The 17,136-nt window shown below is 48.2% G+C and overlaps 1 protein-coding gene across 1 annotated transcript in view; it reads right to left on the bottom strand.

Annotated features, from left to right (window-relative positions):
- MUC2 (mucin 2, oligomeric mucus/gel-forming) overlaps window positions 1-17,136 on the bottom strand; it is a 53,460-nt gene that overhangs the window by 10,600 nt on the left and 25,724 nt on the right. Inside the window, exons 27-38 of the mRNA XM_086472002.1 lie at window positions 16,406-16,449; window positions 15,656-15,853; window positions 15,266-15,295; window positions 14,452-14,895; window positions 13,311-13,422; window positions 11,413-12,026; window positions 9,658-10,278; window positions 7,903-8,523; window positions 6,133-6,768; window positions 2,754-4,717; window positions 1,422-1,596; window positions 616-863 (exon numbers count right to left, since the gene is read on the bottom strand). Coding sequence (XP_086328128.1) covers window positions 616-863; window positions 1,422-1,596; window positions 2,754-4,717; window positions 6,133-6,768; window positions 7,903-8,523; window positions 9,658-10,278; window positions 11,413-12,026; window positions 13,311-13,422; window positions 14,452-14,895; window positions 15,266-15,295; window positions 15,656-15,853; window positions 16,406-16,449 — 5,707 coding nt within the window. The remainder of the gene's footprint in view (window positions 1-615; window positions 864-1,421; window positions 1,597-2,753; window positions 4,718-6,132; window positions 6,769-7,902; window positions 8,524-9,657; window positions 10,279-11,412; window positions 12,027-13,310; window positions 13,423-14,451; window positions 14,896-15,265; window positions 15,296-15,655; window positions 15,854-16,405; window positions 16,450-17,136) is intronic.

Below are 17,136 nucleotides of genomic sequence, written 5' to 3'. Positions count from 1 at the left end.
TGCTGCAACCTAACTTGTAATATTCCCACACAGTAATGTACAAAAATAAACAAAACAAACCCCACAAAAGCCTAAAACCAACCATTTCTCACCCAGTTTTGAAGCCCCAAAGCTGGGGCATCATGTTTATCAACGAAATAAAATTATAACAAGAGCTTCTATTCTGAAAAACTAGAAAGGTGACATCAATCAGAGCTAGTAATGGTACTTTCAAAAAATACTTAAGTTCAGTACTTTATTGTTACGTCTAGTTTGCCTTGTATCCTCCCATTCAACATTAATTCTTTTCCTTTTTTACATGAATATTAATTATAAATCAATTTATTTTATATCCTTAATTCTTAGCAATTTTTCCATGTTTGTGTATTTAGGAGAGATAAGGCACTGCAAATATTTGAGATAAAACAGGGAAGAAGTTGTAGAAATTTTTGCCCATATTCAGAGTCAAAAAAGCAGTCCTTCAAAGCAGTCCTATTTTATAATCCAAACTCATATTAAATCTAAAACGCAGGTTCCTTTTTAATTTTTCTTTCCCCTAACATTGTGAATATAATCATCAGGTTGATGCTATATTAATACTTTAATCAAGAAATCAAAGGTAATGTTCTCCAGTACCTCTACTTGTAGAGTATTTAGTTTGACTGTTGCTATGCGCACTTCCTGAGTCTCGTGTCTCACAATGAGCGTTCGAGGACAGGATACCACATCCCGTGTATCACAATGGTAGTTATCAATGTAGACACCAAAGTTGTCAACTTTCTTGTTAATCTCTTCCACAAGGACGTATGTACAATTCCCTTGGTAGCTGTAGTACAGTCCATCAAACGTCATGTAATGTGGGTCTCCCCAGCCAGTGCAGTAGCCTGCAAAATGATACAGCTAGGTTAGCTTCTTATGGCAACATACAGATTCAGATCAGACTATAAACAAAATCTGTAGGTGTGGCATTCATCAAATCTAACTTTTAGCATTAAAACTTCTAAAGTCTATACGTCAATGCACGAGCTCATTACCTAGAACTCATCAATAATAAAGAAAAACAGGCACTTTCAGGGCACAGTTCGTCTGATATTTCTGATAGACAACTAAGAATAGTGTTCCCTGCACCCTAGATACACCTTTGCAGATAGTCTGAAGAAGTAACTTATATGTAGGCTATAGATATCTGCAATTGGACATTTAAATCCTGCCTTGGAAAACCAGTTTATTCTACCAACAAAATATTTATGTAGAAATGATGGCAATTTAAGTAAAAGCTCCCAATTAGCTAAACAGAATCAATGAAGCACTCCAAATAGACCAACACTAGATGTCTGAGTGTCACAGCCTTGTATGATACTTGTCCCCTGATAAATATTGTTGCTCTTGACACTAGTATTTTTCCCATAGGAGATAAAACAGTCAACAAAAGATATACTTACAGTCACACTCCCAGTGCCAACAGCATCTATCCTCATCAATGACTTGCACAGGTGAAAGCCCATTGGCACATGTAGGTTTAGGAGGTGGATCACAGATAATGGGAACCACCTGGACTATATTGTCTTCTACACATATTGCCTGAACGCACTCACAGAGCCACCAAGTCTCACCTGGCTGTGTTTGGAAAGAAAGGGGAAGGGAGAAGAGAAAGAGAAACCTTATGAAGCAGCCAGACTGACAACAGTTATGCCTGAATATCTTTTACAGAGTTTTAAGGTGCCATTTGTTTATTGACAATTTTTCCCCACCAGGAGTCTGAAAATGGGAAGGAAGTGCAGCAGTCATGACCATCAAGGCCTGAAGGTGAGCTAGCACTGCTGAGAGCTGCTAAGAGAAAAGCATTACTTATAAAAGACAAGCCAGTCAACCTGAAGTGGGAATTAATTTTTTTAGTTTCAGCTATCTGAAAGTTAGATGTCTGATCTAATCGCATCACCTAGACTCCCTCGCTAATCAACAGTGAAAGACACTGATCAAAATCAGTAATCAATATACTTTCAATCCCCTTCCATGAATGCCTAGAACAGTTTAACAGCTAAAGTTACAGTGAACACCAGCTAGTTGAGGAGTAATGCCTAAGGTGATTACACACATGCATAGTGATTGTATGAATTTTTTCTATCTTCCACCGGTTTTTTAGCCTTGTATAATTTTTTATCCCTGCAGATCTACTGAGCAAGTTGGCAGACATCTAAGCTGTGAGGAGGCTTTAGAAATGTACAAGACATTAGCTTGTCTGTGTCAGAGGTGGAGGGTCCCAAAAAACTCAGAACCCTGAGTCAAATTTCATGAGTATTTGAATGTGGCAATGTGTCTCATGGTCCTCTCCTGAAACCAAGCTACGACCAAGTATGACTAATTCCAAACTCAGAATAGTTCACCCCTGGGGGTTCTTGTTGGAGTGCACTGTAAACACACAAACAACTTTTCCCCACTCTGGACCTATTCAAAAGGAGAAATAGAAAAGATAGTCCAGCACCACTTAGTCTTTGGTTTTCTCTTCATCAAAGCTATCCTACAATCAAGAGAAATAAAGAGGCTTGAAGAAAGCCTTTTTAAAACTGTCCTTGAAGAATTAATAGCAGTATATAAGTTATTAAACAGAATATCGTTGGAAGTCATGCTGATACCCAAGAAAACAGGAAGAAGGAGAATGGACTGATACTTCCTTTTCTATCAGGATGAATACCTGCTCTGCATGTTACTAACATTGAAATTATGTGACTAGTCTCCACCCAAAGCAGAATGCTAAAAAGACTCATGAAACTTACCGCATACGATTCATTAGGTAAAATAGTACAATTGTTGCCAGCAGTGGTTGGTGGTGAACTTGTAGTTGAACTAAAAGCACTGGGCGGCGTAACTGTACTGTACATAGAACTGCCTGTAACGGTGACTGCAGTTGATGTTGCAGTTGGCCCAGAAGTACGAGTTGAGGCAGGAGAAGTAATTTCAGAAATGGTGGTGGTTACAGTGATTGTGGGAAAACTACTAGAGGTTGTTCCTGAAGTGGTGGTAAAAGATTCTGTTGGAGTTGTACCAGAGGTGATGACAGAAATGGGGCTGGTTGACATTGATGGTGGAGGTACAGCAGTGGTGGTTGTAGGCTCCGGGGTGTACGGTGGTGATACAGTAGGGCTGGTTGTAGACTCTGGGGAGTATGGTGGTGAGGTTGTGGTGCTGCTGGTGGTAGTAGGCGATCCTGTTGGAGGGCTGCCAGTCCCGGTGGTGGTGGTCTCGGGGCCAGATGTTCCCGTTCCTGTTGTGGTGCTGTGGGGAGTGGATTCTGAGAATGTGGGGCCCGAAGTGGAGGTTTTGGTGGTCATTCCTGTTTCAGTGACTCCAGAGGTGGTGATTGGCACTTGGCTTGTTGACACCGATGGCGGAGGTACAGCAGTGGTGGTTGTAGGCTCCAGGGTGTACGGCGGTGATACAGTAGGGCTGGTTGTAGACTCTGGGGAGTATGGTGGTGAGGTTGTGGTGCTGCTGGTGGTGGTAGGTGATCCTGTTGGAGGGCTGCCAGTCCCGGTGGTGGTGGTCTCGAGGCCAGATGTTCCCGTTCCTGTTGTGGTGCTGTGGGGAGTGGATTCTGAGAATGTGGGGCCCGAAGTGGAGGTTTTGGTGGTCATTCCTGTTTCAGTGACTCCAGAGGTGGTGATTGGCACTTGGCTTGTTGACACCGATGGCGGAGGTACAGCAGTGGTGGTTGTAGGCTCCAGGGTGTACGGTGGTGATACAGTAGGGCTGGTTGTAGACTCTGGGGAGTATGGTGGTGAGGTTGTGATGCTGCTGGTGGTGGTAGGCGATCCTGTTGGAGGGCTGCCAGTCCCGGTGGTGGTGGTCTCGGGGCCAGATGTTCCCGTTCCTGTTGTGGTGCTGTGGGGAGTGGATTCTGAGAATGTGGGGCCCGAAGTGGAGGTTTTGGTGGTCATTCCTGTTTCAGTGACTCCAGAGGTGGTGATTGGCACTTGGCTTGTTGACACCGATGGCGGAGGTACAGCAGTGGTGGTTGTAGGCTCTGGGGTGTACAGTGGTGATACAGTAGGGCTGGTTGTAGACTCTGGGGAGTATGGTGGTGAGGTTGTGGTGCTGCTGGTGGTGGTAGGTGATCCTGTTGGAGGGCTGCCAGTCCCGGTGGTGGTGGTCTCGAGGCCAGATGTTCCCGTTCCTGTTGTGGTGCTGTGGGGAGTGGATTCTGAGAATGTGGGGCCCAAAGTGGAGGTTTTGGTGGTCATTCCTGTTTCAGTGACTCCAGAGGTGGTGATTGGCACTTGGCTTGTTGACACCGATGGCGGAGGTACAGCAGTGGTGGTTGTAGGCTCCGGGGTGTACGGTGGTGATACAGTAGGGCTGGTTGTAGACTCTGGGGAGTATGGTGGTGAGGTTGTGGTGCTGCTGGTGGTGGTAGGTGATCCTGTTGGAGGGCTGCCAGTCCCGGTGGTGGTGGTCTCGAGGCCAGATGTTCCCGTTCCTGTTGTGGTGCTGTGGGGAGTGGATTCTGAGAATGTGGGGCCCGAAGTGGAGGTTTTGGTGGTCATTCCTGTTTCAGTGACTCCAGAGGTGGTGATTGGCACTTGGCTTGTTGACACCAATGGTGATGACTGTTGAATAGTGGTGCCTATGGTAGACACTGTACTTTCTATTTCTGTTGTTCTAGTTGTTGGCAGCAGTGTAGCTGTAGGAGTAACTTTAGTACTTGTTTCTGTTGGTGTTCCTGACTGAGATGTTGTACCTTCTTTAAGACAGGTAGAAAATACAGTATTTTATTTAAGTAGGCAAATTATGTTTGTTATCAACTTGATTTCTTTCTCTAATGAGCAATCAAAATTCAACAATCCTAAGCATAGGTTATTGAGACAAGAATTAAAGCGAGAACTGTTTTATTAATTGCTTTTGCATAACAGAGTGATTATTAAAAAAATCTCCTATATCTTGTATGGGAGACATTGATGTAAACACTTCATCATCAATCAATGTCAGATGAAACAGTTGTCTGTAGTGTTTAAAACTTTAAACTGCAGAGAAGAGTTCAGCAGTCCTAAATCCACGGGAGTTCACTGAGTTGATCAGTGAACTCTTTGGTTAATCCTGTATTGCTGTCATACTATATTCTATATATAGACCACTGTTCCCTGTGCTGCTTCATGTATCATGTTCATATCAGCATTGATTATGCTCAGGGTCATTTGATTCTACTCAATCAAATCACTCTATTGCTGGAGCAATCTGTGTTCCATATCTAACTCCCAGGCCTTTAAGACTACTCACTTGCAAGCTATTTTGGCATGCTAGGAACCCCAAATTCACTTTTCTGCTTTTTTCCTTCTCACATGACCAACCAGTTTTCATTATGTGCCCTAATGCAGGCTCCTTTAAAATACTTTTTGATTAGCATTTTAGAAATTGTTCACAATATTCAGAAGCCAGCCTCAGAGACATCGTTTGTGCTTTTACTGCATGATGTAAGAGACACATGACAGAGAAGCACTACACACATAATAAAAGTTCAGTCATAATGCTGGAGGACAGGAGGAAGTAAGATATGCTGCTTCTGCCCACACTGCACAAGGGTCCAGATGAAGGCCACAAAAATGATCAGAGGGCTGGAGCACCTCCCGTGTGAAGAGAGGCTGAGAGAGTTTGGGTTGTTTAGCTGGGAGAAGAGAAGGCTTCGTGAACATTTTATTGCAGCGTTTCAATATGTAAGGGGGGTTTATACGAAAGACAGAATTTTTACAGAGGCCTATAGTTAAAGAACATGGCAGAACAGTATTAAACAGAAAGAGGGTAGGTTTAGATTGGACATAAGGAAGAAAAGTTTCATGATGAGGGTGGTGAGACATTGGAACAGGTTTCCCACAGAAATTGTGGATGCCCAAATATTGGAAGCAATCAAGATTGGGTTGAATGGAATCTGAGCAACCTGATGTAGTGAAAGATGTCCCAGCCCATAGCAGAGGGGTTGGACTAAAAGGTCTTTAAAAAGGTCCCTTCCAACCCAAACTCTTGTATGATTGTATCATTTTTTAAAAAAATAAACATCAACTACGTTTGTCAGAGTACAAACATTGACACACACCTTAAGCCACCAATAAACCGTGGTTTCTCCCATAGCAAGGCAAAAAAAGACAATTACAGAAAGATATTTACCCATTCTTTCTGTACTTGGAGGCAGCGGGGTTTTCGTGACTACTGTTACTGGTGAGAACGTGCTTGCAGTAGTTGGGGTGGGTGTGGGTGTGCCAGTAACAGTCGTCGTAGTCGCCGGGGTCGAGCCAGGGGTGCTGCCGGGGGTGCTGCCAGGGGTACTGCTGGGGGGCATTGTGGTGCTGCTGGTGGTGGTGGTGGTGGTGCTGGGAGGCTTTGACGGAGTTGGCGTGGGAGCGGTTGTCGATATGGGTGGAAGGGACACCGTGCTCGTTGTGGATGAAGGTGGGGCTGTCGTGGTGCTCATGGTGGTACTTGTAAAACACTCCGGGATGTTGGGGACGCAGCAGACGTTGATCTCGTAATTGAGGCAGACCGGCGGGAGCGTACCTCCGATGTGCTGATCCTTATTGTTACAAGTGAGCCCTGTGTTAACATCGCAGTGCACGACCTGCCCCAAATCTGCAATGGGAGTGTTGGGGAATTGCTCTGCTCTGCATGAAATATTCTCAGCTTTGGCGCAGACCCAGGAGGGGTCGTTCTTCTGAATGTTCTCAAAGGTTTCGTAGTCACCACTGTTTTTGTCAGAACTATTTGGGTAACTCACATCAATCCAGTCCGTCCAGACGCAGCTACAGTCTGCGGGACAGCCACAAGAGGAACAATTAGAAACAGCCAGAACAGAGACAACCAGACAGGGCACGAGCACACTCGTGGGTGGCGCTCTGGGCATCCAGTGCACACAGGGGTGCCCCTCGGCCGCTGTTGCACCAGTCAGCCAACCCTGGCCACAACTAAGTTCACTTGTGTGGGCAGGTCTCCCCTTCTTGGCACTACAGAGCACACTAGGGCCAAAGCAGGACACAGGCACTGCCGAGTCACGTGCGTCTTTCCCTCTCGGCTAGGGTGCGTCGCTGCAAGGGCCTTCTCGTCTGCAAAAATCGCTCACGTAAGGGCAACGCACGGGACAGGGCAGGGCTGAGCAGGGACTCCCACCACTCTCTCGCCTTCTCGTGCCACTCACGCCACCTCGCTATCGCAGGGAGAAACCAAACACCAGGAACGCTCGTGACCACAGAGGAAGCCAGCACAGGACACACACACGGCTGCCAAAATGTTGCCTTGCTTCCCAGCAGCATGCAGACAGCTGGGGAACAAGAGTCGTGGGAACGCTGGGAGAAACCGGCTGCCCAGAGCCTTGGTCTCTAGCAAGGGGCAACTCGCGGTCTGAAACCTTTCGCCAAAGCCCGCTGGGGAAAAACTTCGAGGCTTCCTACAGCCAGAACTGCAATGGCTGAGTGGCAGCAACGGCCACAGAGGCATCGCAAGAGAAGAAAGGGAAGAAAGTCTGCACAGCTGCGCCCAAACAGCGCCTGGAATGACGGTGCCACAAAAAACAGCCCTGCTCCCACTGCACACCATGGGTCCCACTGACAACGTCCTCTCCAGCTGAAGGATGAGGTCCAACGGCAGGAAAAGCGAAACTTCCCATCAGTTCAGTATCTGCCCAAGCTGGGCAGAGGCACCAGGAGGAAAAACCTCCTTGGAGCCCTGTTGAGTCAGGGAACACAAGACCTTCTACCCAGGACCCCTGCACCCTCCTCCCTTCTGAAGCCGCCAGCCAAAGGGCTAGATTTGGGCACGTGCCATTTCAGGGAACGCACAACAATTACTCCCAGCCCCAACCCGTACAGAAGGCACAAGCTGAGATGCTCACGGACCTTTGCTTCTCCCACGGCAAGCAACACAGGACAGCACAGACCAGACAAGTACCTATAGGTGTTACGGTGACAGTGTACGTTGGCGTGGGCACGGATGTGCTTGTAGTAGTTGGGGTGGGTGTGGGTGTGCCAGTAACAGTCGTCGTAGTCGCCGGGGTCGAGCCAGGGGTGCTGCCGGGGGTGCTGCCAGGGGTACTGCTGGGGGGCATTGTGGTGCTGCTGGTGGTGGTGGTGGTGGTGCTGGGAGGCTTTGACGGAGTTGGCGTGGGAGCGGTTGTCGATATGGGTGGAAGGGACACCGTGCTCGTTGTGGATGAAGGTGGGGCTGTCGTGGTGCTCATGGTGGTACTTGTAAAACACTCCGGGATGTTGGGGACGCAGCAGACGTTGATCTCGTAATTGAGGCAGACCGGCGGGAGCGTACCTCCGATGTGCTGATCCTTATTGTTACAAGTGAGCCCTGTGTTAACATCGCAGTGCACGACCTGCCCCAAATCTGCAATGGGAGTGTTGGGGAATTGCTCTGCTCTGCATGAAATATTCTCAGCTTTGGCGCAGACCCAGGAGGGGTCGTTCTTCTGAATGTTCTCAAAGGTTTCGTAGTCACCACTGTTTTTGTCAGAACTATTTGGGTAACTCACATCAATCCAGTCCGTCCAGACGCAGCTACAGTCTGCGGGACAGCCACAAGAGGAACAATTAGAAACAGCCAGAACAGAGACAACCAGACAGGGCACGAGCACACTCGTGGGTGGCGCTCTGGGCATCCAGTGCACACAGGGGTGCCCCTCGGCCGCTGTTGCACCAGTCAGCCAACCCTGGCCACAACTAAGTTCACTTGTGTGGGCAGGTCTCCCCTTCTTGGCACTACAGAGCACACTAGGGCCAAAGCAGGACACAGGCACTGCCGAGTCACGTGCGTCTTTCCCTCTCGGCTAGGGTGCGTCGCTGCAAGGGCCTTCTCGTCTGCAAAAATCGCTCACGTAAGGGCAACGCACGGGACAGGGCAGGGCTGAGCAGGGACTCCCACCACTCTCTCGCCTTCTCGTGCCACTCACGCCACCTCGCTATCGCAGGGAGAAACCAAACACCAGGAACGCTCGTGACCACAGAGGAAGCCAGCACAGGACACACACACGGCTGCCAAAATGTTGCCTTGCTTCCCAGCAGCATGCAGACAGCTGGGGAACAAGAGTCGTGGGAACGCTGGGAGAAACCGGCTGCCCAGAGCCTTGGTCTCTAGCAAGGGGCAACTCGCGGTCTGAAACCTTTCGCCAAAGCCCGCTGGGGAAAAACTTCGAGGCTTCCTACAGCCAGAACTGCAATGGCTGAGTGGCAGCAACGGCCACAGAGGCATCGCAAGAGAAGAAAGGGAAGAAAGTCTGCACAGCTGCGCCCAAACAGCGCCTGGAATGACGGTGCCACAAAAAGCAGCCCCGCTCCCACTGCACACCATGGGTCCCACTGACCACGTCCTCTCCAGCTGAAGGATGAGGTCCAACGGCAGGAAAAGCGAAACTTCCCATCAGTTCAGTATCTGCCCAAGCTGGGCAGAGGCACCAGGAGGAAAAACCTCCTTGGAGCCCTGTTGAGTCAGGGAACACAAGACCTTCTACCCAGGACCCCTGCACCCTCCTCCCTTCTGAAGCCGCCAGCCAAAGGGCTAGATTTGGGCACGTGCCATTTCAGGGAACGCACAACAATTACTCCCAGCCCCAACCCGTACAGAAGGCACAAGCTGAGATGCTCACGGACCTTTGCTTCTCCCACGGCAAGCAACACAGGACAGCACAGACCAGACAAGTACCTATAGGTGTTACGGTGACAGTGTACGTTGGCGTGGGCACGGATGTGCTTGTAGTAGTTGGGGTGGGTGTGGGTGTGCCAGTAACAGTCGTCGTAGTCGCCGGGGTCGAGCCAGGGGTGCTGCCGGGGGTGCTGCCAGGGGTACTGCTGGGGGGCATTGTGGTGCTGCTGGTGGTGGTGGTGGTGGTGCTGGGAGGCTTTGACGGAGTTGGCGTGGGAGCGGTTGTCGATATGGGTGGAAGGGACACCGTGCTCGTTGTGGATGAAGGTGGGGCTGTCGTGGTGCTCATGGTGGTACTTGTAAAACACTCCGGGATGTTGGGGACGCAGCAGACGTTGATCTCGTAATTGAGGCAGACCGGCGGGAGCGTACCTCCGATGTGCTGATCCTTATTGTTACAAGTGAGCCCTGTGTTAACATCGCAGTGCACGACCTGCCCCAAATCTGCAATGGGAGTGTTGGGGAATTGCTCTGCTCTGCATGAAATATTCTCAGCTTTGGCGCAGACCCAGGAGGGGTCGTTCTTCTGAATGTTCTCAAAGGTTTCGTAGTCACCACTGTTTTTGTCAGAACTATTTGGGTAACTCACATCAATCCAGTCCGTCCAGACGCAGCTACAGTCTGCGGGACAGCCACAAGAGGAACAATTAGAAACAGCCAGAACAGAGACAACCAGACAGGGCACGAGCACACTCGTGGGTGGCGCTCTGGGCATCCAGTGCACACAGGGGTGCCCCTCGGCCGCTGTTGCACCAGTCAGCCAACCCTGGCCACAACTAAGTTCACTTGTGTGGGCAGGTCTCCCCTTCTTGGCACTACAGAGCACACTAGGGCCAAAGCAGGACACAGGCACTGCCGAGTCACGTGCGTCTTTCCCTCTCGGCTAGGGTGCGTCGCTGCAAGGGCCTTCTCGTCTGCAAAAATCGCTCACGTAAGGGCAACGCACGGGACAGGGCAGGGCTGAGCAGGGACTCCCACCACTCTCTCGCCTTCTCGTGCCACTCACGCCACCTCGCTATCGCAGGGAGAAACCAAACACCAGGAACGCTCGTGACCACAGAGGAAGCCAGCACAGGACACACACACGGCTGCCAAAATGTTGCCTTGCTTCCCAGCAGCATGCAGACAGCTGGGGAACAAGAGTCGTGGGAACGCTGGGAGAAACCGGCTGCCCAGAGCCTTGGTCTCTAGCAAGGGGCAACTCGCGGTCTGAAACCTTTCGCCAAAGCCCGCTGGGGAAAAACTTCGAGGCTTCCTACAGCCAGAACTGCAATGGCTGAGTGGCAGCAACGGCCACAGAGGCATCGCAAGAGAAGAAAGGGAAGAAAGTCTGCACAGCTGCGCCCAAACAGCGCCTGGAATGACGGTGCCACAAAAAGCAGCCCCGCTCCCACTGCACACCATGGGTCCCACTGACCACGTCCTCTCCAGCTGAAGGATGAGGTCCAACGGCAGGAAAAGCGAAACTTCCCATCAGTTCAGTATCTGCCCAAGCTGGGCAGAGGCACCAGGAGGAAAAACCTCCTTGGAGCCCTGTTGAGTCAGGGAACACAAGACCTTCTACCCAGGACCCCTGCACCCTCCTCCCTTCTGAAGCCGCCAGCCAAAGGGCTAGATTTGGGCACGTGCCATTTCAGGGAACGCACAACAATTACTCCCAGCCCCAACCCGTACAGAAGGCACAAGCTGAGATGCTCACGGACCTTTGCTTCTCCCACGGCAAGCAACACAGGACAGCACAGACCAGACAAGTACCTATAGGTGTTACGGTGACAGTGTACGTTGGCGTGGGCACGGATGTGCTTGTAGTAGTTGGGGTGGGTGTGGGTGTGCCAGTAACAGTCGTCGTAGTCGCCGGGGTCGAGCCAGGGGTGCTGCCGGGGGTGCTGCCAGGGGTACTGCTGGGGGGCATTGTGGTGCTGCTGGTGGTGGTGGTGGTGGTGCTGGGAGGCTTTGACGGAGTTGGCGTGGGAGCGGTTGTCGATATGGGTGGAAGGGACACCGTGCTCGTTGTGGATGAAGGTGGGGCTGTCGTGGTGCTCATGGTGGTACTTGTAAAACACTCCGGGATGTTGGGGACGCAGCAGACATTGATCTCGTAATTGAGGCAGACCGGCGGGAGCGTACCTCCGATGTGCTGATCCTTATTGTTACAAGTGAGCCCTGTGTTAACATCGCAGTGCACGACCTGCCCCAAATCTGCAATGGGAGTGTTGGGGAATTGCTCTGCTCTGCATGAAATATTCTCAGCTTTGGCGCAGACCCAGGAGGGGTCGTTCTTCTGAATGTTCTCAAAGGTTTCGTAGTCACCACTGTTTTTGTCAGAACTATTTGGGTAACTCACATCAATCCAGTCCGTCCAGACGCAGCTACAGTCTGCGGGACAGCCACAAGAGGAACAATTAGAAACAGCCAGAACAGAGACAACCAGACAGGGCACGAGCACACTCGTGGGTGGCGCTCTGGGCATCCAGTGCACACAGGGGTGCCCCTCGGCCGCTGTTGCACCAGTCAGCCAACCCTGGCCACAACTAAGTTCACTTGTGTGGGCAGGTCTCCCCTTCTTGGCACTACAGAGCACACTAGGGCCAAAGCAGGACACAGGCACTGCCGAGTCACGTGCGTCTTTCCCTCTCGGCTAGGGTGCGTCGCTGCAAGGGCCTTCTCGTCTGCAAAAATCGCTCACGTAAGGGCAACGCACGGGACAGGGCAGGGCTGAGCAGGGACTCCCACCACTCTCTCGCCTTCTCGTGCCACTCACGCCACCTCGCTATCGCAGGGAGAAACCAAACACCAGGAACGCTCGTGACCACAGAGGAAGCCAGCACAGGACACACACACGGCTGCCAAAATGTTGCCTTGCTTCCCAGCAGCATGCAGACAGCTGGGGAACAAGAGTCGTGGGAACGCTGGGAGAAACCGGCTGCCCAGAGCCTTGGTCTCTAGCAAGGGGCAACTCGCGGTCTGAAACCTTTCGCCAAAGCCCGCTGGGGAAAAACTTCGAGGCTTCCTACAGCCAGAACTGCAATGGCTGAGTGGCAGCAACGGCCACAGAGGCATCGCAAGAGAAGAAAGGGAAGAAAGTCTGCACAGCTGCGCCCAAACAGCGCCTGGAATGACGGTGCCACAAAAAGCAGCCCCGCTCCCACTGCACACCATGGGTCCCACTGACCACGTCCTCTCCAGCTGAAGGATGAGGTCCAACGGCAGGAAAAGCGAAACTTCCCATCAGTTCAGTATCTGCCCAAGCTGGGCAGAGGCACCAGGAGGAAAAACCTCCTTGGAGCCCTGTTGAGTCAGGGAACACAAGACCTTCTACCCAGGACCCCTGCACCCTCCTCCCTTCTGAAGCCGCCAGCCAAAGGGCTAGATTTGGGCACGTGCCATTTCAGGGAACGCACAACAATTACTCCCAGCCCCAACCCGTACAGAAGGCACAAGCTGAGATGCTCACGGACCTTTGCTTCTCCCACGGCAAGCAACACAGGACAGCACAGACCAGACAAGTACCTATAGGTGTTACGGTGACAGTGTACGTTGGCGTGGGCACGGATGTGCTTGTAGTAGTTGGGGTGGGTGTGGGTGTGCCAGTAACAGTCGTCGTAGTCGCCGGGGTCGAGCCAGGGGTGCTGCTGGGGGTGCTGCTGGGGGGCATCGTGGTGGTGGTGGTAGTGGTGGTGCTGGGAGGCTTTGACGGAGTTGGTGTGGGAGTGGTTGTCGATACGGGTGGAGGGGACACGGTGCTCGTTGTGGACGAAGGTGGGGCTATTTGAAAGAACAGGGACAGAGAAAACAGGCAAAGGTGCAAGATGCATAGGTGGGTCACAACATGCACTGAATAGAAGTTATATGTTAGCTTGCTGCCACAAACCTATAGCGCTCAGCCCACTCTTACCATAGTGAAGACCTATACTACTAGGCCTTTCTTTCTGGCCTCAGAATACAGACTATTTCCAAATCAGTGGGTCATGACAATCCTTTCCTAGCAAAGAGACTAGGGATGTTGCTGTAATGTGCTTCTCACTAAATCAAAAATACCTACCAATAAGTAAGACATAAGGAGAAGTAAGGCTCTGTGTGGTTTTCTGTCTCTGTCATTACTTAGAGCATCTCGTTACCTCAGGGAGTAAGAACTTAGAGGGGAAGCTGTGGTCTGCGAAGGCAGTATGCACAGGAATATGTTAGAATCATAGAATCTTAGAACAGTTTTTGTTGGAAAAGACCTTCAAGATCATCAATCCAACCTTAGTCCCAGCTCTATCAACACTACTAAACCATGCTCCTTCCTGATTGTCATGTTATTTTCTGTGGTGCAATGTCAGCCTGCTGGAGAGCTTCAGAGAGTACTAGTGTACTCTGCAGCCAAAGATCACAGTTCACAGCAAGTGGCAGCCTGCAGAGTGAAACTGTTGCCAAATGCCTGCCAGGGGAATCCTTCCTTCCTATGTCTATAATCACAGGCAAACATTAGCACTGACAGAGGGAGACCAGAAGGAGAATGGGAAGGAATTCTGCACAGCCCCACCCAGAAAATGCCTGAAATGAAGGTACTCTAAATCAAGCCCTACTCTAATTTTGTACAACAGGTCCTTCTTGGAATCCTCTCTCCAGCAGAAGGATAGAGCTCCAAACCAGCATAAGTAAGACTTCATGCCATCTGCTACAGGATGACATGCCTTTAGTACCCGACCACCCTTTATTTCTCTGTGGCAAAGCAAGAGCAGAGAGTATTGGTCTGCCAAATACCTGGAGATGTTGAAGTTACTGGGGTGGTGACTGTTGGTGTAAATTCACTTGTGATGGTTGGGGTGGGTATGGTTGTGCTGATAATTGTTGTTGGCTGCCTGGTTGTAGTGGTGGTAGGTACTGTTGTGCTGGTGGTGGTTGAAGTTGCAGTTGGCGTTGGTCTCGGTGTAGTCTCACAAGAAATTTCACGCCACTCACAACAGTTTACCCTGATTTCATAATTATAGCAAAGTAGCCACATATTTGCATCTTGCTCATCATTTTTACAGATTAGTCCATATGTAACATTACACTCCACTTTCTGGCCAAGTTCCTCTAAGCTCACATCGGGTTTATCTTTAGCCCTGCATTCAATTTCTTCAGGAGCTTCACATATTTTGTTTCCATGTTGCTTTCTTATTGCATCGTAGGTTTCATAGTCACCATCACCGTCTTCAGGTTTACTAACATCAAACCATTCAGTCCAATCACAGATTAATCCAAAGCATGGAGCTGCAAGAAAAGAAAGAGATTCAGCATCTGATCTTATAGAGAATGCTCTGAGAAGATTAATTATGTATTCTATTCCATTAAGGACTAGAGCAATGCATTGCAACTTGTAGTTTTTCTAAGAGAAACAAGTTCTAAAATTGTTTCTGTAATACCAGGTTTTTCAACAGGAAGTTTCACATCAAAATACAATCACCAACCTGAAGCCTTTAAAGGTCTTTCTTCTTGCCTACATATCACATTTTTGCAATTTAAAAATTTATTTGTTTTTGTCTTAAATATGTTTTTCTGTAGTGGCCACCTTCAGTTTACTCTTCCTTTAAATGTTCCTTTGACGTTTTTAAACAACTTATTTTTTCTATTTAAAACTTACTTGTGCTTACTGGAGGGCTTGTAGTGGTAACTGAAATAGAAAAAAAAAAAGATTACTCCATCATCTGCAAGCTAAAAAAAAAAATATAATAGTAGTAAAAATTCTATTTTTTTCCTGAGACTACTGAGACAATTTCTGCTATCCCAGCAGGATATTGAGATGATAATATGTTTTTCAGAATTAGGAAGGCACCCTCTATGTTTATAGTTATAATTTCTTCCATGAGAAGCAACTCAAAGTGTTAAAAATCTTTCTTAGTGTAGTGTGATAAAACTATTCATAAGTATCACTCTGTGCCAACTATAAGCCCATATATTTGTACATTCTATCTTTAAAGCATTTTCCTTAAAGAAAATAACTTTTAGATGTGCATCTCTGTCAAAGATTTACCTGTGATGGTAGGAGTAATGGTAGGGGAGTAGGTTGAAATGGTTGTAGGTGAAGTAGATGTTGGACAAGGATAAATACTTCCAACAACTATAGAACTATTTTCTGCACAAACGTATGTTATACATATGTTGCCATCCTGTATTTGTGCCACAGTTTCACCCACTTTGTAACTTGTTCCATTGATGACACAAGGGCACCCTGCAAGAAAGAGCTTTACTGTGCAATTTTTCTACTACCAAGTAAGAGACATAGGCAAAATACTTATGGACAAGTAAGCATCTACATGAGCCATGCGTGCTCCTTTCAGAGCTATACCTGGAGCTTAGATCTAATATATCGCACTTATTTATCTTTACATTTAGAGAAACATTAAAACACATTTAATAAAGCCCTGCATAAAATGCTTGGAAGAACAGACTTACAAACCAGGTTTTAAAATGTTCCGAGAGGAATAACAACTGCAATTTACTATCTGACACTTTTCTATAATACTACATGTTCTGGAAGTGCAAACTCTTGTAGTGAAATCCATTTGGCTATGAGACATGGCGAGAAAGAATCAAGGTACATGAGAAAAAGGCTGAAAAATTAGTACTAAGGTTCAACAAAAGCGCTGTCCAATTTTCTTTGTCCACAACTTTCACTTGCACTAGAAAGAATTATTCCAAATCAGTACTAAGTCTTTTGTAAAGACATAGCAGTTCTATGCATTTTTTCTTTTTATTTGTAGAAAAACCCAAATGTTATTACCTACGATTGTTGTACAGTGTATGGATCCTGAGGCGCCACAGACACTAAAAGCAAAATTTTCAAAAATTAAAATGTTGCAGATGTTTTATAGCACCTGTTAGCAGAGCCAAGAGCACAGAAACATCAAAATTTGTCACTTGATCTTCATTCATACTACTGGATATTTTTCCAGGCATAATATTTTCCAATATAGCATATCAAACTAAATCATCACTTCCATTCAAGTACAACATCTTAAAAGTATCATGGACTGCTTTGTGTTATAAATTGCAAGTGTGCAGTAATAACAACTGGTTTTCAAAGCAGTAAACTTAGAGCTAGATCAGGGTTTTCTTTTATCTCTGATCACCCTGTGGAGTCATAGATGTCAGTGCTATCATCAGTAAGGTTCTAGGAACGAGCATTTAAGACTCAACTATCTCTTTCAGGGCTAGTACAGATCATTTCAGATCACAGTGATTTTGAAATCCAAATTTTAAGTGAGAATGCAAGGCAGAGTAGCCCCTCTCTTCCCAAGGACCCATAAGAATCAAAAGATTGTTTCAGAGACAAACCCAGGTTTCATGCGTTTCTAGCATTTATAACACTTCAAAAAGTTTAATTAATGAATTTTCTAATACACTTACTATAACAACACTATCAACCTGAAATTTGGGTTATTATAAGTTTGGAAAATTATGAATGAAAAATTTAGAATATATATGTATTGCAAGTACAGCATTTTTTGAGTT

Source organism: Leptosomus discolor, chromosome 12 (assembly GCF_034619465.1).
Source record: "Leptosomus discolor isolate bLepDis1 chromosome 12, bLepDis1.hap2, whole genome shotgun sequence".
Taxonomy (NCBI): Eukaryota; Metazoa; Chordata; class Aves; order Leptosomiformes; family Leptosomidae; genus Leptosomus; species Leptosomus discolor.
Note: the sequence above shows the minus strand (reverse complement) of the source record. Positions and strands in the feature narration are given on the sequence as shown.